Here is a 23,167-nt window from a genome sequence, read left to right as displayed (position 1 = left end):
CAGCCACTACGTGGGCCAACTCTGAAAGAACAAAAACGAATCAAGAAAATAGCTAGGATTCCCTTTATTTATTTGGGATACTATGCCACTTAATTGGGGCAGGAGATTATTGCTGAACAGTTTCTAACTAACGTCAGTCACATGTGCTTGCATGGCCGTTCGACACAACACTATGCTTTGAGCAAACAGTTTTTAAGTAGGGTTAGTTGCTTGTGTTTGTGTTCAAAAGAAGTGATTTTTGTAACTGAAAATTAGCAAGAAATAAGCAGCAAGACAATTCAGAACTGTTTTGCTCACTGCAGTTTCAAGCATTCAGGCTTGGAGATGCCAGAAATGGCTGGGAGTGAAAATGAAATATTTCATGACTTCAACAAGTTAGAAACTATAAAGATTTTGACAGCATCAACAATCATCTTGAATGTTACAATGATAAGGAAGATTTGGAGGATACAATTGGTGACAACATTGTATGAAGGCTGTCCACTAGGTGTGGGCACTGATTTTATTCATTCACAGTCAAAAGAACGTGACACCATCGATAAGTAGTCGGAACAAATACAAAGTTTCATAGTACTGCAATAATATTGGTAGTATTCTAATTAGTTCTGTATTTCATTTAAATACATAATTTGTTCCTCAGTTTGTCTTTTTTTAAAAAACCTTTTTAACTATTTCCATGAAACCGCAGGTGTTCCAATGAACAAGAATCTATTGTATAGAGTATTTTTATGTCTTTGGCCCCGTACTGCTGCCACAAGCAACAATTTTCTAATGACAAGACCAAGATAACAAACCAGATTCTAATTCTGTTACTGTCTTCTCAGATGCATTCAACGTACAGCCAATGATTTCACCATCCCTAGTGTAAAAACTACTGAAAATAATTATACCTTATGCAACAAACTTTATGAATTTTTAAGCGTATAATACTTACATAATCAACACCAAACCATCTCCTTGGCCCTGAAAATTGAAGCTTTCTGAGTGTGATGTGACATTTCCTCAGGATAATGTTTGAAGTTTTTGTTCTTTAGACTGCAGGCCTGTCGCCGGCTGCCCTGTTCTGTGGTTGAGAGGGTAGTGTAACAAACATCACGTAATGTGTTTTCACTATATTACGGACATTCCGTGTCCAAGATGTACTGTGGGTATGACAAGTACGGCAGTGGGTGCTTGCTGGTTATACTAGTGTGAACCTCAATTGAAATAATTAGAAGGAACATACTCTCTTCCTTCAGTTAGTCCTGACGAAGGGTCTCGGCCTGAAACGTCGACTGCACCTCTTCCTACAGATGCTGCCTGGCCTGCTGCGTTCACCAGCAACTTTGATGTGTATTGCTTGAATTTCCAGTATCTGCAGAATTCCTGTTGTTTGCACTTTACTGTGACTTTGTCAATGCCCAAACCTGCTGGTGCAGTTGTTAGGACATGGCATTTGAAGAGGAGTTTACTATCCTTGACAAGTGCATGGTCATAGAGTATCACTGCATCAGAGGAGCTTGACTCCCGGCAGAATCTGTTCTCTTTGCATTCTTCCATTTTCCAGACTTGTTAGATTCACGTGCAGTCTACCTACTGGTCACAGCACCTCACCTTTTATGAGCTGCAGGCTTTTAATGGAGAAGCTGGATTTAGAAGGTGGCAGCTATTCACAACACTGGTCTTTTTCCAACAGATGAACAGAGCTGTTAGCTCAGACTACATCCATTACGATTAACTAGCTGAACGAAGCTCATAAGCTCCTTCCATTGTACATAATAAATCCTGGTTAATCACGGACATTGCACACTTGTTGGTGGTGAGGTTCATTAGTTCTCAACGTGTATGATCTTTCTTTGGTCCAGTCTACCCATAGTACTACAGCTCCCATATCAGCATTTTGCCTTGAATTGCGGCAAAGAAACTGAAGCAAATGGAAATGTACAAATTCACATACCATACAAACTTTGCTTCCTTGGCACTGCTTCAAGAAACTAGAACTTCTGAAGCTTTTATTACTTCTGGTGGAGATACTGTAAGTATGTTTTACCTCAACTATTTCTCTTCTTTTTATTTCTTGATAAATGTGATACACAGTTTGGAGACTATTGCTTGGTTTGTCACTATGGTGAGCTGTAGTCATAGTCATAGTCATAGTCATACTTTATTGATCCCGGGGGAAATTGGTTTTCGTTATAGTTCAACATAAATAATAAATAATAATAGAACCATAATTAGTTAAATAGTATTATGTAAATTATGCCAGTAAATTATGAAATAAGTCCAGGACCAGCCTATTGGCTCAGGGTGTCTGACCCTCCAAGGGAAGAGTTGTAAAGTTTGATGGCCACAGGCTGGAATGACTTCCTATGACGTTCTGTGTTGCATCTCGGTGGAATGAGTCTCTGGCTGAATGTACTCCTGTGCCCACCCAGTACATTATGTAGTGGATGGGAGACATTGACCAAGATGGCATGCAACTTAGACAGCACCCTCTTTTCAGATACCACCGTGAGAGAGTCCAGTTCCATACCCACAACATCACTGGCCTTACAGATGAGTTTGTTGATTCTGTTGGTGTCTGCTACCCTCAGCCTGCTGCCCCAGCACACAACAGTATAACCTTCAGCAGGGTTGTTAACATACTTGAAATGACTATTTCATGGAGCTTGACGATGCACGAGTTGTATGAAACACCCCATTTTAATGATCAGCCTCTCTATTATTCAGCATTTATTAACCACCCAATTGATCGACTGAAAAAGACAAACATACTCTGCTATAAAATCACAGTGCCAACATGCTCAACCATCTCTTTGCTCAATAAACTGAAAAGAAAGCTGGATCTGTTACCATGACCTTGAATATTAACTGTTATCTGGTGATTTATTACTGACCAGTCACAGTGGCTGGCAGTGATTGGGGCTGAGCTCTACCTTGTATTCAGTTAGTGGCGACATGCCTCATTGGAGCAGTACCACGCTGGATCTGGGTCAAAGGCGACATTCCAGGCCACTGAACCAAAGCAGATCAAAACATTTTAATGTATTTTTAAAAAAATCCTACTATTAGAAAAATAAGTCATCCCACATCAGGCACAAAATAGATTGTGAAATGCATCATTTTTTTTGTGTGTGACAAGCCTTGCTGGATTTGCCTTGTTCAGCAGATGGCAGCAACATTCAGTTTGTTGCCAAACCACAGCCTCAGTCCCAGGTTCCCAACACCAGCTCACTCTGCGTCTGTGCCTTGAGAAACAATAATAATGCCTCCATTGCCCTTCCCATTTGTGTCAGGATAATTGCATTTTTAAAAAACTGCACCTCACAAAAGGTCCATTTCTATATCAGTATCTGTGGTCTGGGTAGCTTTCGACCTGATGGCATAAATATTGATTTATCTAATTTCCAGTAATTTCTCCCCCCTTCTCTTTTCTGGCCCATTCTGGCTCCCTTCATACTCTTCCCTTAACCTGCCCATAACCTCCCTCTGTTGCCTCTCCTTCTTCCCTGTCTCTCACAGTCCACTGTCCTCTACTATCAGATTCCTTCTTCAGCCTTTTATCTCTACTACCTGTTACCTTCCAGCTTCTTACTTCATTCCCCCTCCCCCACTCACCTTCCCCCCCCCCCACTTGGTTCATTACTTGCCACCTTGTATTCCCTCCTCTCCCCCCAAACTTCTTATTCTAGCTTCTTTCCCCTCTTCAGTCCTGATGAAGGGTCTTGGGCTGAAATTACTTACTGCCCATTACACTGCTGGTGCTTAGGGCAGCAAGGACAGTCTTCCATCCCTGTCCGTTCATACAGTCGCTCAAAGGTATGGAAGGATTCTTCATTGCTCTTTCAGTAACAATTTTGTTTTGACCAGTCAGGGTTTGACTAGCCTCTGGCCTTTGACCTCTCCAGGTCATCGAGGCATGCAAGCCTCAAAACCTCAAGACAAGGTTGATACAAAATGTGATTGTTTATTCCTCTCCACAGATGCACGCCGAGTCGCTCCAGTGTTTTCTGTGCATTTCTCAAGACTTCCCACATCTGCAGAATCTCTTGCGTTTATTGTGTGTGCTCAATATCAGAAGAAGGCAGCTTTCCTTGAGATATGGGCCATTTTCTCATCTCGGGAGCCACTCCTCAGTGAAGACAGGCATTGATGATGATATTTAACATTGCCTTTCGTGTGCCAGCACAACTTTTGGCCAACTGAGGAAAGGTGAAACATGCTGTGCTCTTTAAAAGTTAAAGACAATAACCGAATAAACCAGTAAAGGAACATATGAGAAAGAAACTCCCATTGACAGACATTAAGCATAGGAGAAGCAGAAAAGAGGAAGATTAAAACAAGTCTGTTATTTGATGTACAGAGAGGAATAAAAGTTTAAAATGGAGAAATGGAAAGCAGTTTGATATCTAGAACTGTCCATAAGCGGTGTGACAAGTGAAAAGGTACAGTACAACCTAAACCGGCTCAGCAAAAATTACACCATGCACTTGAACAACAGGAATTGCTATTACAAAAACAGCTTGAACATTGTGAAGAATTATACATATGCCATTTGTACCAAAATGCTCCACAGAGGTGTAATCAGAATAATGAGTAGGAAAGCAAAACAGGGGTTAAGAGCTTGATCAGACTGTGGGTTGGAAATGGGGTGGAGATGCCATTGCTGGAGGTGCTCTGATAATGGTCAACTCAGTGGTCGCACCAAATGAGGGTAGTCCCACAACACAAGTAGCAAAAGAGAGGCCTTGGTGTGGCAGGGAGTGCTGGATGCAGTTGTAAATCACGGTGAAGGTTAGGATTAGGAAATCCTATAAAGTAAATTGGGAAAATCTGTGGTTTACAACAGGGGTCTCCAACCTTTTTTGCACTGCGGACCAGCTTACTATTGACGATATTCTTGTGGACCGGCCGACAGCGGGGGGTGGGGGGGGAGGGTGTTCAAGTTCAACAGTGCGCGACGGGGTATGAGGAAAAGTGCAGCTGACTCATACCGTTTCATATCGCCAAATCATACCGTTTCCTCACGGCCGGTAGCACATGCTTTGCATGGGGACCACTGGTTTACAAAACAGTGATTAACAGGAGATATTGGAGATGTGGTCTGATTTCCAGGATTTCCTGCTTTTGTTATTCCTACTTATACTTAGTTCCATGGGAAGGACACATCTCTAGCTTATAACCGCTCAACAAGGGGAAAGTAGTTCGGGCTATCTTCAAGGAGCAATGCCTCAAAGAGGCAGCGTACACCATTAAGGGCATCCATCACCCAGGTCATGTCTTGTTCTCATTACTAGTATCAGGAAGGAGGTACAGAACCCTGAAGGCACACACTCAATGGTTCAGGAACAGCTTCTTCCCCTCTGCCATCTGATTTCTGAATGGACTTTGAACCCATGAACACTACCTCACCACTTTTTTTAATATCTATTTTTGTACTACTTATTTAGCTATTTAATATATGCCAGTGATATTAAACCTGATTCTGATCATTAAGTCCTGACGAAGGGTCTCGGCCCGAAATGTCAACTGTACCTCTTCCTAGAGATGCTGCCTGGCCTGCTGCGTTCACCAGCAACTTTGATGTGTGTTGCCCTGATCATTAAGGATTGCACCGAGACTGCAACAGGAGTTAAGGAGATTTGGTATGTCACCAAAGACACAAATTTCTATAGATGTACAGTGGATTAGATTTTGACTGGTTATATCACTGCCGGGTATGGAGCCTCCAATACACGGAGTCACATTGAGGTAGGTTACAGACTCAGCCAGCTCCATCGCAGGCACAAGCCTCCCCACCAGAGGGCATCAAGAAGTGGAGACTCAAGAAGGTGGCATCCATCACTACTGACTCTCAGCATCCAGAGCCTGCTCTCTCTCTTCATCAATAACATTAGGCAGGAGGTACAGGAGCCTGAAGACCCACGCTTGTTGATTTAAGGAATAACTTCTTCCCTTCCAGCATCAGATTTTTGAATGGTCTATATCCATCAGCTTGTTCTTAAAAAAAAAGCAGTATTTACTTATTTTTGTAATTTATCAATGTTTATATCTTTGCACTGTACTGCTGCCAGACAACAACAAATTTCATGTCCTATGTTGGTAATAATATATCTGATTCTGACTGGAATCACATTATAATTGGCAGGAGTGCATCACCTCCCCAAGTACCTACTTCTTTCCCTTGCCTGCACCTCTTACCCCACAGACACTCTCCAGGTCCCATGTCACCCTCAGCCATCTCTGAACTGCAGGTCATCCTCGATCCTTTGGACAGCCTCAGACTAGAGATGATTTGCAGCCACAATTATTGAGAAAGTGAAGGATATGATGAAATAAAGGCACCAATGATTTTACGACTCTTTAGAAACTTTAAAAAACATTATTCAGTTCATTATTTGAAAGTAAACAAGAAGAATAATATAGTATATCATTGTATTTTGATGTAAGAATTCAAAGAATTGGCAGGTAGCTTTGACCATGGAATACAAGGGGTGATTGATAAGTTTGTGGCTTAAGGTAGAAGGAGTCAATTTTAGAAAACCTAGCACATTTATGTTTCAACACAGCCTCTCTTTAAGTGAGTTATACAGCTTTCGTCACATACACTTGCAGTTCAACTCTTTGAGTGATTGTACAGAAAGTTTGAAGTTAATAACTCATCTCTTTCTACCTTAGGCCACAAACTTATCAATCACCCTTCGAATGTTATTCTCTGAGCATCCATGGCCATTTCCGTTTTGTGATCTTAATTGGATAGGAATGCCCAAAGAATCTCTTTGCTTCCTAATGTAACAATGACACAAACTTTCAGTCGGTGGCAAGGATTAAAGCCTCAACATATAAACAGTTGTAATCATACAAGCATTATCTCATTAATGCATTGAATATGAAGACAACATAGCATAGATATCAATGTTGATTGGGATAGTGGAACAGGACTGAAGTGAGAGTTTCTTACCCAGACCATTGCGATTAGAACTAGACAAAAGCAATGATACAATAGGATTGACTTCTGTTTAAAGTAATTACCAATAGCAACAAAATGCACAAGCAAAGAGGAATAAAAATATTGATAAAAGATGCAAAATGTTAATTGCACATTTATACACCCAGCAGCCACTTACTAAGGTACACTTGCTCATTATTATACAGTAAATATCTAATCATCCAATCATGTGGCAGCAACTCAATGCATAAAAGCATGCAGATATGGTCAAGAGGTTCAGTTATTGTACAGACCAAACATCAGAATGGGGAGGTAATGTGATCTCAACTACTGTGACCATGGTGCCAGACGGGGTGGGTTAGTATCTCAGAAACTGCTGAGACCCTGGGATTTTCATGCACAACAACCTTTAGAGTTTATAGAAAATGGTGTGAAAAAATAAAAACATCCAACGAGTGGAAGTTCTGTGGACAAAAATGCCTTGTTAATGAGAGGTCAGAGGAGAATGGCCAGGGAGCTCAAGCTGAGAGGGAGGGGACAGTAACTCAGATAACCATGTGTTACAACAGCGGTGTGCAGGAGAGCATCTCTGTATGCACAACACATTGAACCTTGAAGTAACACACATGAAAGTTGCTGGTGAACGCAGCAGGCCAGGCAGCATCTCTAGGAAGAGGTACAGTCGATGTTTCGGGCCGAGACCCTTCATCAGTAGATGGGCTGTAATAGCGAAAGACCACAAACAGATACTCAGTGGTCACTTTATTAGGTACATGAGGTTCCTGATAATATTGTCACTGAGTGTATAACTGAGGGGTGCAGTATTGCTTTGCACTGTCAATGGGAAAACTAATTTAAATTGTTCCTTATTGTGTTAGGAAAGGCAGATTCCCATAACTGCAGCAAGAGTGCCCCGAAGACTGAGGACTTCCATCAGTAATTTGAGTTTAATCATCAAAGTAGACGTAAATTATTACAATGCAGATAGTTAGCTGTCAACATTAACTATAATTATCATTGCTTATCAGTTTAATCTTTGCTTAGCTCCCATCCTTTCGGTCAGCTTCACAGCACTTTCAATTCAGTTTTCATCCAATGTACATAAAACATTGAATGGAGAAGAAACTAGTTCAATTTCCTCCTCTGGTCAAAGCACGGAAATTAAATGCAAGAGCCTTTTGTAACTGTATCCGAGGCTAACAAGCTCAGAACGAACCAAGCAAAATGTGCGGAAAGTTTCTGGTCACCGTGCAAACCATTTCATAGCTGATGTCTGAGTAATTCAAAAGTTTTTCTTAATCTGAAAATTTATTTTATTTGGCAGGATTTTTCTCCTGCTTTCTTACCATTGCAGCCAATGATTGTTCTTGATGTGATTTGTGACTCACTAAGCTATTGAATGGGGAAACCAAACAGCAGCTATGCCAGCCACAGTCATGTGGTGTTCACTAATTATCGGCCCAATTTTTAAATTGCAGTTGAGCACTTAACTCCTCATAATCAATGCAGTGTTAACGACACCTCCTGAGAAGCTACAGGTAGTTGTGACAGAGGTGGAAAGGGGCAGAAACAAAGACACCATACAGATCTGCCTTTTAGAGACAGGAGTAGATGAAAACAAAATCAGAGCTTTGCAGAAACTATGAAAATAAAATACATTAACATGCTCAGGAAAAACAGGGCTGTGAGGGCATCTCCCTCCCTTTACACTATCTGTGCAGTGAGGGGGTTCTGAATCTTTTTCATTTGGCAATCCTTGTTAATGCACTGTCCATATCAAGAAAAAAACACTTTTGACAGGTTTCCATAGCAGCATCTGATACTAACATTTAACTGGAGATACCAGCATACCAGACATTCCACTATGTTTCCAAAGCACAGTGACCTGTATGTTCTCCAAGGCTAGTTTTCCCTGATGGCTTGTGCTTTGTTACAGAACCTGTCTGTTACTATTTCGCCCCACCTACAGAAAGTTCTAATTCATTCTGCTGGTTTGAAATTCAGCAACAGTTTACAAACCCCAGTGTAGCACGCAGTTGATTTGAAGCCCAAAATCTCATTAACACCCCCATGAACAAAATATCGGGCCTGGTCCTTACCTGGGTTGCTCCAGTCAAGCACATCACAATAGTCAGTCACCAAGCATCTCTGTAATCAAGGAAAGACCCTTTATTTTAGTTCCCCCCCATGTCAATCTCCATTACCGAGATACCCAGTTGGAGATGGAGCTTCCCTTTTCCCCATCTCTGTTCACCTTTCCTTATGTCTGCTGATTCAGTCCCACCACTGAATTGACTGTTTGTGCTGAAAGTACAACTGTAGTGGGAGATGTAATGTAATGCTTGTAATGACCCCAACAGCCTGGGATATGTGACACCCGCATACTCAGTCCTCAGCATGTGCGTTCGTAATAAAACTGCACCCCAGCACGAATTTGGTATAAGCTCCACCTGAACCACATTCCGTTTAAGTTTGTCCCAAATGATATTATGGAAATACAAAGATTTTCCTTCTTAGACCATAAGGCTAAGGAGCGGAAGTCGGTCATTTGGCCCATCGAGTCTGCTCCGCTATTTTATCATGAGCTGATCCATTCTCCCATTTAGTCCCAAACTCCCGCACCTTCTCACCATAACCTTTGATGCCCTGGCTACTCAGATACTTATCAATCTCTGCCTTAAATACACCCAATGACTTGGCCTCCACTGCTGCCCGTGGCGACAAATTCTATAGATTCACCACCCTCTGGCTAAAAAAATTTCTTCGCATCTCTGTTCTGAATGGGCGCCCTTCAATCCTTAAGTCATACCCTCTTGTACTAGATTCCCCCACCATGGGAAACAATTTTGCCACATCCACTCTGTCCATGCCTTTCCACATTCGAAATGTTTCTATGAGGTCCCCCCTCATTCTTCTAAACTCCAAGGAATACAGTCCAAGAGCGGACAAATGTTCCTCATATGTTAACCCTCTCATTCCCGGAATCATTCTAGTGAATCTTCTCTGAACCCTCTCCAACGTCAGCACATCCTTTCTTAAATAAGGAGCCCCAAACTGCCCACAGGACTCCAAGTGAGGTCTCACCAGCACCTTATAGAGCCTCAACATTGCATCCTTCTATTCCGCTAGAAATGAATGCCAACATTGCATTCGTCTTCTTCACCACCGACTCAACCTGGAGGTTAACCTTAAGAGTATCCTGCACGAGGACTCCCAACTCCTGTTGCATCTCAGAACTTTGAATTCTCTCCCCACTTAAATAATAGTCTGCCCGTTTTTTTTTCTGCCAAAGTGCATAACCATAGACTTTCCAACATTGTATTTCATTTGCCACTTCTTTGCCCATTCTACCAATCTATCCACGTCTCTCTGCAGACTCCCTGTTTCCTCAGCAGTACCGGCCCCTCCACCTATCTTTGTATCATCAGCAAACTTAGCCACAAAGCCATCTATTCCATAATCCAAATTGTTGATGTACAATGTAAAAAGAAGCGGCCCCAACACAGACCCCTGTGGAACACCACTGGTAACTGGCAGCCAACCAGAATAGGATCCCTTTATTCCCACTCTCTGTTTCCTGCCAATCAGCCAATGCTCTATCCATGTATGTAACTTTCCCGTAATTCCATGGGCTCTTATCTTGTTAAGCAGCCTCACGTGTGGCACTTTGTTAAAGGCCTTCTGAAAATCCAAATATACAACATCCACTACATCTCCCTTGTCTAGCCGACTTGTAATTTCCTCAAAAAATTGCAATAGGTTTGTCAGGTCGGATTTTCCTTTAAGGAAACCATGCTGAGTTCTGCCTATCTTGTCATATGCCTCCAGGTACTCCGTAACCTCATCCTTGACAATCGACTCCAACAACTTCCCAACCACCGATGTCAAGCTAACAGGTCTATAATTTCTTTTTTGCTTCCTTGCCCCCTTCTTAAATAGCGGAGTGACATTTGCAATCCTCTAGTCCTCCAGAACCATGACAGAATCTATTAACTTTTGAAAGGTCATTGCTAATGCCTCCGCAATCTCCACAGCTAATTCCTTCAGAACACGACGGTGCATTCCATCTGTTCTGGGAGATTTATCTACCTTTAGACTATTCAGCTTTCTGAGTACTTTCTCTGTCGTAATTGTGACTGCACACACGTTTCTTCCCTGCCACCCTTGAGCTTCCGGTATACTGCTGATGTCTTCCTCAGTGAAGACTGATGCAAAATACTCATTCAGTTCCTCTGCCATCTCCTTATCTCCCATTACAATTTCTCCAGCATCATTTTCTATCGGTCTTATATCTATTCTCACCTGTCTTTTACTCTTTATATACTTGAAAAAGCTTTTAGTATCCTCTTTGATATTATTTGCTAGCTATAATTCACTTTTTCCCTCTTAATGACCTTCTTGGTTTCCTTTTGTAAGCTTTTAAAAACTTCCCAATCCTCTGTCTTCCCACTAATTTTTGCTTCCTTGTATGCCCTCTCCTTTGCTTTAACTTCGGCTTTGACTTTTCTTGTCAGCCATGGTTGTATCCTTTTTCCATTCGAAAATTTCTTCTTTTTTGGAATATATCTGTCTTGCACCTTCCTCACTTCTCACATAAACTCCAGCTGCTCTGTCGTCCTTCCCGCTAGTGTCCCTTTCCAGTCAACTTTGGCCAGTTCCTCTCTCATGCCACTGTAATTTCCTTTACTCCACTGAAATACCGACACATCGGATTTCGGCTCCTCTTTCTCAAATTTCACAGTGAACTCAATCATATTATGATCACTGCCTCCTAAGGGTTCCTTCACCTCAATCTCTCTAATCACCTCTAGTTCATTACACAATACCCAATCCAGTACAGCCGATCCCCTAGTGGGTTCAACAACAAGCTGTTCTAAAAAGCCATCTCACAGACATTCTACAAATTCCCTCTCTTGAGATCCAGTGCCGACCTAATTCTTGACACGGGTAGTGCATCAACAAGCCTTTCCAACTACTGTACATTTTGTGTCCCATAGACTTCACTAAGGGGGGCTGCTGCAATTCTGCCCTGTCTCGGTTAATCAGAGGAACAAACACCAAAAGATAAAAGGAATAGGGTCATCTGCATTTAAGAAACACACTCCCAGCAAAAGAAACATCCAAACTTATTTCAAAAATAGGAGGAAACAACCCTTGGGAACTCAACTTAAAAAAAACTTAGCGTGTTCAATCTATAAATTACTTTATAATCTATAAATTACTTAGCCCCTGCATTCCTCTGATACCTCATGCTCCCCTAACCCCGCTCACCCTGAACATCCCAACCCCCCTCTCCCTCCTGAGACCTCCCACTCTTCACCCTCCTCTGACCCCAGCCCAACCCTTGCTGTGTCTTCACCATCCCCTCTGACCTTCCCCTCTCTGAGGCAGAACGTTCTGTCCTTAGCAAGGGCCTCACTTTTGTCCCCCTCCGTCCACACCTCAGTGAGTTCCGTGCCCGCCATGACGCTGAACTCTTCTTCCGTCGCCTACATCTCCGAGCCTACTTCTTTGGCAAGGATTCCCCTCCCCCTACTGATGACCACTTCTCCTGTCTTCAACCCTCCTCCTCCTCCTGGACACCCCGCCCGGGCTTTCTACCTGCACTCGATCTCTTCATCTCCAACTGTCGCCGAGATATCAACTGTCTCAGCTTCACCACTCCTCTCTCCTGTTCCAACCTCACTCCCTCTGAACGCTTTGCCCTCCACTCTCTCCGCACTAATCTCAACCTCACCATCAAACCTGCTGACAAAGGTGGTGCCGTAGTAGTCTGGCGGACGGACCTCTACCTCACTGAGGCCAAAAGGCAGCTCTCTGACACCTCCTCTTACCCCTGGAACAGGACCCCACCAGAAAACATCAAACCACTCTCTCCCGCACCATCACCGCCCTTATCAACCGGAGACCTTCCATCCTCAGCCACTAAACTCATTATTCCCACACCCCGCACTGCTCGATTTTACCTCCTCCCCAAGATACACAAGCCTGACTGTCCCAGTAGACCCATAGTTTCTGCCTGCTCCTGTCCCACCGAACTTGTATCCGCCTACCTGGACTCCATTTTGTCACCCATAGTTCAGTCCCTCCCTACCTACATCCGGGACACATCCCATGCCCGCCACCTCTTCAATAATTTCCAGTTCCCCGGTCCCGACGGCTTCATTTTCACCATGGATGTCCAATCCTTATACACCTCTATTCCCCATCAAGAAGGCCTCAAAGCCCTCTGCCACTTTCTGGATAATACACCTCACCAGTTCCCCACCACCACTAGCCTCCTCCGGTTGGCGGAACTGGTTCTCACACTTAATAACTTCTCTTTTGGCTCTTCCCACTTTCTTCAGACTAAGGGTGTAGCTATGGGAACTCGCATGGGTCCCAGCTATGCCTGCCTCTTCGTTGGTTATGTGGAACAGTCTGTGCTCCAAACCTATTCTGGTACTGCTCCCCAACTTTTCCTTCGGTACATTGACGACTACATTGGTGCTGCTTCCTGCACCCATGCTGAGCTCGTCAATTTCATCAACTTTACTTCAAACTTCCACCCAGCCCTCAAGTTCACTTGGTCTATCTCAGACACTTCTCTCCCCTTTCTTGATCTCTCGGTCTCCATCTCTGGAGACAGACTGCCCACGGACATCTTCTACAAGCCCACTGACTCTCATAACTACCTCGACTATATCTCTTCCCACCCCGCCACATGCAAAAATGCCATTCCCTATTCCCAGTTCCTCCGTCTCTGCTGCATCTGCTTCCAGGATGAGGCTTTCCGTTCCAGGACATCTCAAATGTCCTCTTTCTTTAAGGATCGTGGTTTCCCTTCTACCGTCATCAATGATGCCCTCACCCGCATCTCCTCCATTTCCCGCACTTCAGCCCTCACCCCATCCTCCCACCACCACAGCAGGGACAGAGTTCCCCTTGTCCTCACCTACCACCCCACCAGCCTCCGGATCCAGCACATTATCCTCCACAACTTCCGCCACCTTCAACAGGACCCCGCCACTAAGCACATCTTTCCCTCTCCACCCCTCTCCGCTTTCCACAGGGATCGGTCCCTCTGTGACTCCCTTATCCACATGTCCCTCCCCATGGATCTCCCACCCGGCACTTATCCCTGTAAGCGTAAGTGCTACACCTGTCCCTACACCTCTCTTGCCGCCATTCAGGGCCCCAAAGAGTCCTTCCAGGTGAGGTAACACTTCACTTGTGAGTCTGTTGGGGTCATCTATTGCATCCGGTACTCCTGGTGCGGCCTCCTCTACATCGGTGAAACCCGACACAGATTGGGGGACTGCTTCGTCGAGCACCTCCGCTCCGTCCGCCACAACAGACAGGATCTCCCAGTAGCCACCCATTTTAACTCTGCTTCACATTCCCATTCAGATATGTCCATACATGGTCTCCTCCTCTGCCATGATGAGGCTAAACTCAGGTTGGAGGAGCAACACCTCATATACCCTCTAGGTAGTCTCCAGCCCCTTGGTATGAACATAGAATTCTCCAACTTCCAGTAATTCTCTCCCCCTCCCTTCCCCTATCCCTATTTCACTCTGCCCCCTCCCCAACTGCCTATCTCCTCCCTCATGGTTCCGCCTCCTTCTACTACCCATTGTGTTTTCCCGTATTCTTTCTTCACCTTTCCTGCCTATCACCTCCCTGCCTCCCCTCCCCCACCCCTTTATCTTTCCCCTTACTGGTCTTTCACCTGGTACCTACCAGCCTTCTCCTTCTCACCCTCCCCCCACCTTCTTTATAGGGCCGCTGCCCCTTCCCTCTTCAGTCCTGACAAAGGGTTCCAGCCTGAAACGTCAACTCATCGTTTCCACTGATGCTGCCCGACCTGCTGAGTTCCTCCAGCATGTTGTGAGTGTTGCTTTGACCCCAGCATCTGCAGATTATTTTATGTTTATAAATTACTTTGACTCTGGTTTCTCATTAATGTTTAAGAAATGGACATCCTTATCTTCACTTCCCTTTGAAGTGAACGACCACTTGTGGTTTGTAAGAGTAAATGTAGTCTCTATGCAACCAGCCCATAGATTACAATCCTGAGCACTAAGTACTAAAATGGAAGTTATTTATTTTGGATCTTAATGGGTTTGGCTCACGATTAACTAGTGCCTTAAGTCAGACAAGATTTGATAGCAACTCAGACATACAGTATAAGCATACTGCTATTACACTTGTCTCATAAAAATGTACATCTCTGGAGATGGATGGCAGGTTTTTTTCTTATCTCCCAGGATTTTAACAACAACATAGTCTAGACATTACTGCAGTGATGAACTCCACATGGATCACTTCATTTTATAAACACCAACATCTCTAGCTTTTGTTTTAATACACAAATCAGGCTTTGTGTTATTATCCAGCAAGTTCAGCGGTCTGAACAAAATGAAAACAAATTTGAATATCCAGCTAATTGAAAATAAATACAAAGAAATATCCTGATTTATATTGCATGATTTAAAAAAAAGAGACCAATAATTTGAGAAATGTAGAAACTTGCATGGGATATTGAGTCGATTCAGCAGGTTCCCTCATTCAATGTAGTTATGGCTGATCTTCTATTTTGATACCACATTCCTACTCTCCACCCACATTTCCTGGGGCATTTTGTATCAAGAAATCTACCATTTAAAAATACATCTTTCAAAAGATCTTTACTCAAGGTACTCAGCCTTCACTACTTTCCATCAGATTCAGGTTTAATATTTCCGGCCTATATCGTGAAATGTGTTGTTTTTGTGGCAGCAGTACAAGGTAGTGAGATAGTGTTCATGGGTTCAATGTCCATTCAGAAATTGGATACAGAGGGGAAGAAGCTGTTCCAGAGTCGTTGGGTGCGTTTCTTCAGGCTCCTGTACCTCCTTCCTGATGGTCGCAATGATAACAGGGCAAGTCCTGGGTGGTGGGGATCCTTAACGATGGATGCGGCATCGCTCCTTGAAGATGTCCTGGATACTTTGGAGGCTATTGCCCATGATGGAGCTGTTTTTAGTGAACCTCTGCCATTACAAAGCCAGTCACGTGGATGGAAGGCAGCTGTGATGTGGTGGTGTGGAGAAAAGGGAAACTAGCAAAGGGCAAATGTTTATCCTAATATAATCTGTCCACAGTCAGTTCCCAGCTCCAGATTCCAGGGTCTGGGATCTGATCAAGCAGGCCTTGTCATTATCTCTTGTTCTCGGAATGAAGGCCCACATCGCATCTTTACAGGCTGCATCCAACTGAGAAGTTGGTGTACTGGCCATCATACATGTTCAGACACTTCTATGCGTTAGACACCACTTCCACACAAAGCTCAGAAGCACGTCAGCAGGCTTCAATATCAACACATCAAGAATGATTTCCTAATGAAGTTTTATTGCAGACTACATACAAGCACTATCCACATGAAATTTGCAGGCAGTAATGACGTGGCTATACACTAATCATGACCATTGTAGATGCCAGATAAGGTGTGTGGGTTAACTTGAAGTTTACTCTTTTTGGTATTTGCCATTTCTCCTGAAGAAGTGTTTTGAAATCATCCACTGAAGCATGAGATTTAGAGGCTTAGTGAAAATTGGACCCAGCATTGGAATGAACTATTGCTTTTGGAGAATCCTACTACCAAGGATCTGAAATTTTGGAGCTTAGAGTAGTGCACAAGTTAATTTAACTTTCTCAGAATTACTGTGCCTTTGCAGTGGGTAAAGCACGGCTGTAGAATTGGCAATAGTCCTTTTCTGTACATGATCTCCCATATCTGATTGCATAGTGTCCCTTATAACATTGCTAAGGGAAAGCAAATTTCATGTAAAAATTAATAATGGCCATTTGTTGTCCAAGAGAATGCAATGCCTTAAAAGGAGCAGACAGTGACATCACTCCCAATTGGCTCTGAACCCTGCACCCTATGACATTCAGGAGGAGCAGTGTGGAGACTGCAGCTGAGGATAAAGTAGGAACTTGACTCCCCCTTGTCAGTACCAGTCTCCTCCCAATGCTAGACCCTGGGACCAAGGTCCACACTGTGTAGTCTCTCACTGGCATTGGCTTTTACAGGTAGGACGGACTGCAAGGTCCTTTGAATTACCAACCCTTGCTCTGCTCATCCTCCCAGGTTTTATTTTTCCTGCATTCAGGCATACATCTCAGGATGTCAGGGAAGTCAGATGCTGAACAGTAGAGTGGTTTTGAGGGTGTAGGGACAGGAATAGTGTTCAATTTCCTTTTTTCAATGTAGGGAAATGCTTGTCCTCAGAGATGAACACATGAACAAAAAATTTAGCTTTTATTATTCTTTCTGACTGGCCTTGAGTGTTAAAATTTAATAGCTGACAGTCATAAATGGATAACCATTGGGGCCTATATAAGGTTTTTTTTCCCTCACCCAACTAATACAATTCCATACAATGACAAGCAAGAGATTGTTCAGCCATTGGAACGTTGCTGCTTCGAGATCTCCTTTAATACAGAGGGGCTTGCAGTGACCCTGACCATAAATACTGGGACACGTTATCAACTCTCCTCTTGCCGTGATGTCTCCATTACTAATACCCGCTTTGGTTTGTAAAAAAAAAACCAGAACGAAAATGAATCAGTTTATACATCTTGAGGGATTTAGAAATTACAGGAACAGGAGTGGTTGATTCAACCGTTTGAACCTGTTCCAACTGGTCAGGGATTTAACTGATTTTTATCCTAGTTCCACCTTCCCGCCTTGGCTCCATGTTCTTTTGTATCCTTATCCAGCAAAAAAAAAGTGAGGACAGATTTAAACATCTCAAGAATGGAACTTTTTTCTGTGCAGTCAGAAATTCTGCACAGATCTGTTGTCATCTTAGTTTAAGTATAAGGATATTTTGGACTCTCAGTTGGAGGTAGATACCCTAAGCAATTTGGACATGCTTTGCTGACCGTTGTCTGGCTCCCCTCAGCCTTTTGTGGAGTTGGATCGTGTGGAGATTCCCTTGTAGGGATGTTCGCCAAGTCTGGAGGTCAGGTGGCAAACATTTCGTCACCATTCGAGGTAACATCGTCAGTACGCAGTTCCCTAGTGTTCATGTTGGTGAATCTCTGCTCAGATCCTCTTCCAGCCTGGACTTGATACAGGATACACAAGCCCATTGATCTCCATCAGTATTGGAGGAAATGAATTAAAATGGTCATTTATTACTGTTTATAGTTTAATTTTTTGTGTTTTACTTATGTTAAAATTTATTAACAAATATTTTAAGTGTTCCTAAATTTTACAGGGACTTGGGTGGGGCTTTGCCAGCTGGTAAAGCGTCCAGATGTTTTGCAAGGTGAGCCCTGCTGGCCCATCAATTCATTCATTCATTGTATCACTTGAAGCCCTGTCACTGCCCAAGACCCTGTCCTATGATTTCACCACCTTCAGGAGGAAAATAATTGGCTTCCCAGATTCAGTCAATGGTGAAAACGCGGAAGCAGGTTCTATAGTTGGTGAGGTATGCCAGTAAAGTCTGGTTCATTAGTGCAGTTGCCATCTGTGAAAGGGAGTAAATATTTCCACCATTTCTTGTGTAAAAAAAACATATCTTAAGTTCTGTAGAGTAGCAGGTCTACTGTACATGAATGTTTTCACTGGGAATATTTTAAGTAAAGTTTGTTAGCTGATGCAGAAGATCAGGCACCACCAGATCAAAAACGTCTAAAAGGAAATTGAACTCAGACAAGGAAGACAGCATCAATGATTTAGGATGCTCCACTGATTCACACACTTAAAAAGTAGTAGGTGGGTATAAAAAGATACTAATGTTATACAAAGCCATACTTCAACCACATTGGCACTAGAACTGCAGCTAGCGTCATGTCTCTTATCCTGAATTCCCAGACTGATTTTAGCTTTTCTTCTTTATAACGTCTGTGCTGAGAATCCCAATTCGTATGAATGCGTCTTCTGGCCCAGTGCCAGGTGTGGCTGGTTGCAGAGGTCTGGTCAGGCTCCACACGACTCCACTGATGGATTGAACGAGAGTTGTACCAGAATCTGTAGCTCAACTAATCTTGGACTTGCAGCGAGACTGTAAATCCACAAAGAACTCACTTTGCATGTGGCTGAATGCCAGCTCAATTGAGCCTAATATATCTTTTCTAGGCTGCAGTTCCAATATCTCACTTCGGTATTTTTAATCTTTGCTATTATTTGCATTGTACAGAATGGAAATACATATCATAATGCAGGAATAAGAGAGCAAATCTAAGAAAAATTTAAAATTCAACCAATAAATTCTTTGTCCCATACGTGCATATGATAACGTTGGACTGACCACTTAAGTATGTATGATTTAAAACAGAGTGCAGTTACAAGATAATGTGAAGCTTAGTGTCCTCACCGCTTCTGGTTCATAAGCAGCTCTCTGTGCAGCTCTTGGTGACTTCTGGAGGCTTTGACTGGATTCAAGAGCTTCTTGGGCCTGATGAGGTCAGGGTTGTTATCAAAATAATCAGGCTCTGCCATGAGACATCTGATCTCGGAGGGATCACTGTGCCTTTCAGAGTACATGGAGGCTGGAGAGGAGAAGGTTATTGTCATATTGTCAGTTCAAACTTCCAAACATCATGCTTAAAATTAATATTTACCAGACATGGTTTGCTGTGCAAACAAATGATAATTCCAGTCCTCCTTTCCAGCACAATAGTTTGCAGAAAAATTAAGCCACGTTTACTTACAATCGGAAGGCGCTGGTGAATTAATGCCAATTAGAAACATAAGATGCAAAGGCTCTGTGCTTCTACAGAGGTGGTAGTTGACGCCAATACATCCTCCCATTGTGGATAGACAGATTGCATTCTGTCATTTATCTCAAGGCAAAGATGAAGTCTGGTGGCTAGTTTTTCTAGCCACCAGACTAACTTGTAGCCTATTGAGGAATAATGCTCTACATTGGGGTTCCCAGCTGGGAATCCACGGACCCCCAGTTAATGGTAGCGGTCTATGGCTTTAAGAAGGTTAGGAGCCCCTGCTCTACACATTCTCAGAAAGGTACCTTGGCGATACATTTATGCTAATAATCAGAAAGACCAAAAGGCTATATGAAATCTGGAGACGATGCAAAAAAATTTTTTAAAAACATATATATAGTTCTGCATTGGTGCAACATCTGGACTTGTATGACCTTTACTGTTTTTTGTTGCCTAGAAACGTCTGTACATTCCAAATGAATTCCTTTGCACTTTGTTCCATTGTGTGTACACTTGTATCAAATATTTTAATGCCCAGTAGACAACTAAGGAGTGATTCAACAGCAGATGTTAGGAAACGTCTAATGAAAAATCTATCAATTCTGACAGCTCACATTTTTGCTCAATTGTGCATGGATTTTCTTTAATTACAAATCAACATCATATAGACTTCATGTTTTTTTTTAACTTGAGGTTTTGTGACTGAGCTGTTGTAGTCAGATCCACAGATTTTTTTAATCCCGGGCTTTTTTTAATCCCAGCGATCTCTTTGAGTCCTGACTGCCATTCACTTTGGCCTGACTCTTCCAAGACAGTCTGCCTCAGGGACAGGAAGTAAAAGCTGTCATATACAGTACTGTATACAGCATGAGTCTACTTTCACTTTTTCATAGCTTGATTCTGCTGGGTCAAGTGGGTGATTAAAAAAATCAGGACTATATTTTTCACTGAGATATCAAAATACATTTCTTGTACATAATTATTGTAAACTGTTGAATATTATTCAAGTTCCAACTTTGTCAATCACTCCATTGGATCGAGATTGAGCTTGTCTCTTCAGTAAACCGTGCACTAAATCCAGATTTATGGTGGATTTAGTATTGTGGTTGTGTAATACTAAAAGCACTTGATTTGGGTGTCAGAAGTGAAAAAAAAGAATGACAACTTCTTTTTTGATTAATATGCAGTTAGAGTCACACAACCCAGAAACAGGCCATTTGCTCAACTCATCCATGCCGCAAAATTTCTTTCTGAGCTAGTCCCATTTGTCTGCATTTGGCCCTCATCCTTCCAAACCTTTCCAATCTCACTCAAAGCCAAATGTCTTTCATGTACAGTAATTGTACCCACCTCAACCACTTCCTCTGGCAGCTCAATGCATACATCCACCAACTCTGTGTGAAAAACTTGCCCAACAAGACCCTTTAAATCAGAGTTCTCCAACCTTTTTAAAGCCATGGACCCCTACCATTAACCAAGGAGTTCATGGACCCCAGTTTGGGAACCCCTGCTTTAAAGCTTTCTCCTCTCATATTAAACCTATGCCTTCTAGTTTTAAATTCTCCTTACCCTGGGAAAAATACTGCAACAATCATCTATGTCAGGATGCTGTACATCGACTATACCTCAGCAATCAACACCATCATTCCTACAATCCTGATTGCGCAGTTACAGACCCTGGGCCTCTGTACCTCCCTCTGTAATTGGATCCTCATCTTCCTAACCGGAAGACCACAATCTGTGTGGATTGGTGAATCTCCTCACTGACAATCAACACTGGCACACTTCAGGGGTGTATGCTTAGTCCACTGCCCTACTCTCTAAATACTCATGACTGTGTGGCTAGGCATAGCTCAAATACCATCTATAAATTTGCCAATGATACAACCATTGTTGGTAGAATCTCAGGTGGTGACAAGAGGGCGTATGGGAGTGAGATATTCCAGTTAGTGGAGTGGTGTCACAGCAACAACCTGGCACTCAAGGTCAGTAAGATGAAAGAGCTAATTGTGGACTTCAGGAAGGGTAAGATGAAGGAACACATACCAATCCTCATGGAGGGATCAGAAGTGGAGAGAGTGAGCAGTCTCAAGTTCCTGGGTGTCAAGTTCCTGGGTGTGCGCAGCCCTCCGGTGAGAAATGATATTGTATCTGTTAAATAGGGGCCGTGGACAAATCTGATTTGATGGAGAATGGACGTGAAAGCACAGAGGAACATCTGGAGAAATTTCTGAAACGCCCATTCGCTGCTGTCGTTACTGTGTGGTCGGGAATCTTTCGGCCAGTAGGCCTCAAAATCCCTGGCCTTGTCTGCTTTTGGCGACTGAGAAGGAGGTTGAATCATTCAGACAGAGATGGCGCTCAGTACTCCTGTTGGAGAACTGATCAGAGCTCGAAGTTTTCGGATGACAGAGTCGGATTGTGGTCAGCATGGCAGGGAGAGTTTTTCTTCCTTCTCCCATCTGCGTGAGATGTGGGACATTTGAGAAACTTTGAACTTTACTGTGCTCATGGACTTCTTCATCAAGTTATGGTATTGTTACACTGTTTGTAACTATATGTTATAATTATGTGGTTTTGTCAGTTTTTTCAGTCTTGGTTTGCCCTGTGTTTTGTGATATCACACCAGAGGATAAAGGATATATTGTATCATTTCTAAATGCATGCATTTCTAAATGACAATAAAAGAGAACTACGTGTCTTCATAATCATCATCATCTCTGGGCATCTAACCTGGTCCCAACATATCGATGCAGTTATAAAGAAGGCAAGACAGTAGCTATACTTTATTAGTAGTTTGAAGAGATTTGGTACGTCAACAAATACACTCAAAAACTTTTATAGATGGAGTGGAGAGCATTCTGACAGGCTGCATCACTGTCTGGTATGGGTGGTGGTGGCTACTGTACAGGACCGAAAGAAGCTGCAGAGGGTTGTAAATTTAGTCTGCTCCATCCTGGGTACTAGCCTACAAACTACCCAGAACATCTTCAAGGAGCGGTGTCTCAGAAAGCCAGAATCCATTATTAAGGACCTCCAGCACCCAGGGATGCCCTTTTCTCACTGTTACAATCAGGTAGGAGGTACAGAAGCCTGAAGGCACACCCTCAGCGATTTAGGAACAGCCTCTTCCCCTCTGCCATCCGATTCCTAAGTGGACATTGAACCCTTAGACACTACCTCACTTTTCAAAAAAAATATAGTATTTCTGTTTTTTGCATGATTTTTAACCTATTCAATTTAAGTATACTGAATAAGATTTACTTATTTGTTATTTTTTTTTCTCTTCTATATTATGTATGGCATTGAACTGCTGCTGCTTAGTCAACAAATTTCACATCACATACCGGTGATAATAAACCTGATTCTGACAAGCTACTTTATCTCTGCCCTTCATTATTGTTAAAACCTCTATAAAGGACACTCCTCAGCTTCCTCGGCTCCAGGGGAGAGTTTCTACCTGTCCAGTATTTCCTTCCAGTCCTACCAACATTCGTCTTGTAAATCTTTTCAGTATCCTTTTCCAGTTTAATTACA

The 23,167-nt window shown here is 42.9% G+C and overlaps 1 protein-coding gene across 4 annotated transcripts in view; it reads right to left on the bottom strand.

Moving 5' to 3' along the window:
* Nucleotides 1-23,167, bottom strand: part of LOC134356830 (protein FAM107B-like) — a 164,126-nt gene that overhangs the window by 11,809 nt on the left and 129,150 nt on the right. For all 4 annotated transcript variants that reach the window (XM_063068008.1, XM_063068005.1, XM_063068006.1 and 1 more), the window contains one exon: nt 19,282-19,456. In XM_063068008.1, the coding sequence (XP_062924078.1) occupies nt 19,282-19,451 (170 nt within the window). In that variant the 5' untranslated portion in view covers nt 19,452-19,456. The remainder of the gene's footprint in view (nt 1-19,281; nt 19,457-23,167) is intronic.

The sequence above is a fragment of the Mobula hypostoma genome, chromosome 15 (genome assembly GCF_963921235.1).
Source record: "Mobula hypostoma chromosome 15, sMobHyp1.1, whole genome shotgun sequence".
In the NCBI taxonomy this organism is placed as follows: Eukaryota; Metazoa; Chordata; class Chondrichthyes; order Myliobatiformes; family Myliobatidae; genus Mobula; species Mobula hypostoma.
Note: the sequence above shows the minus strand (reverse complement) of the source record. Positions and strands in the feature narration are given on the sequence as shown.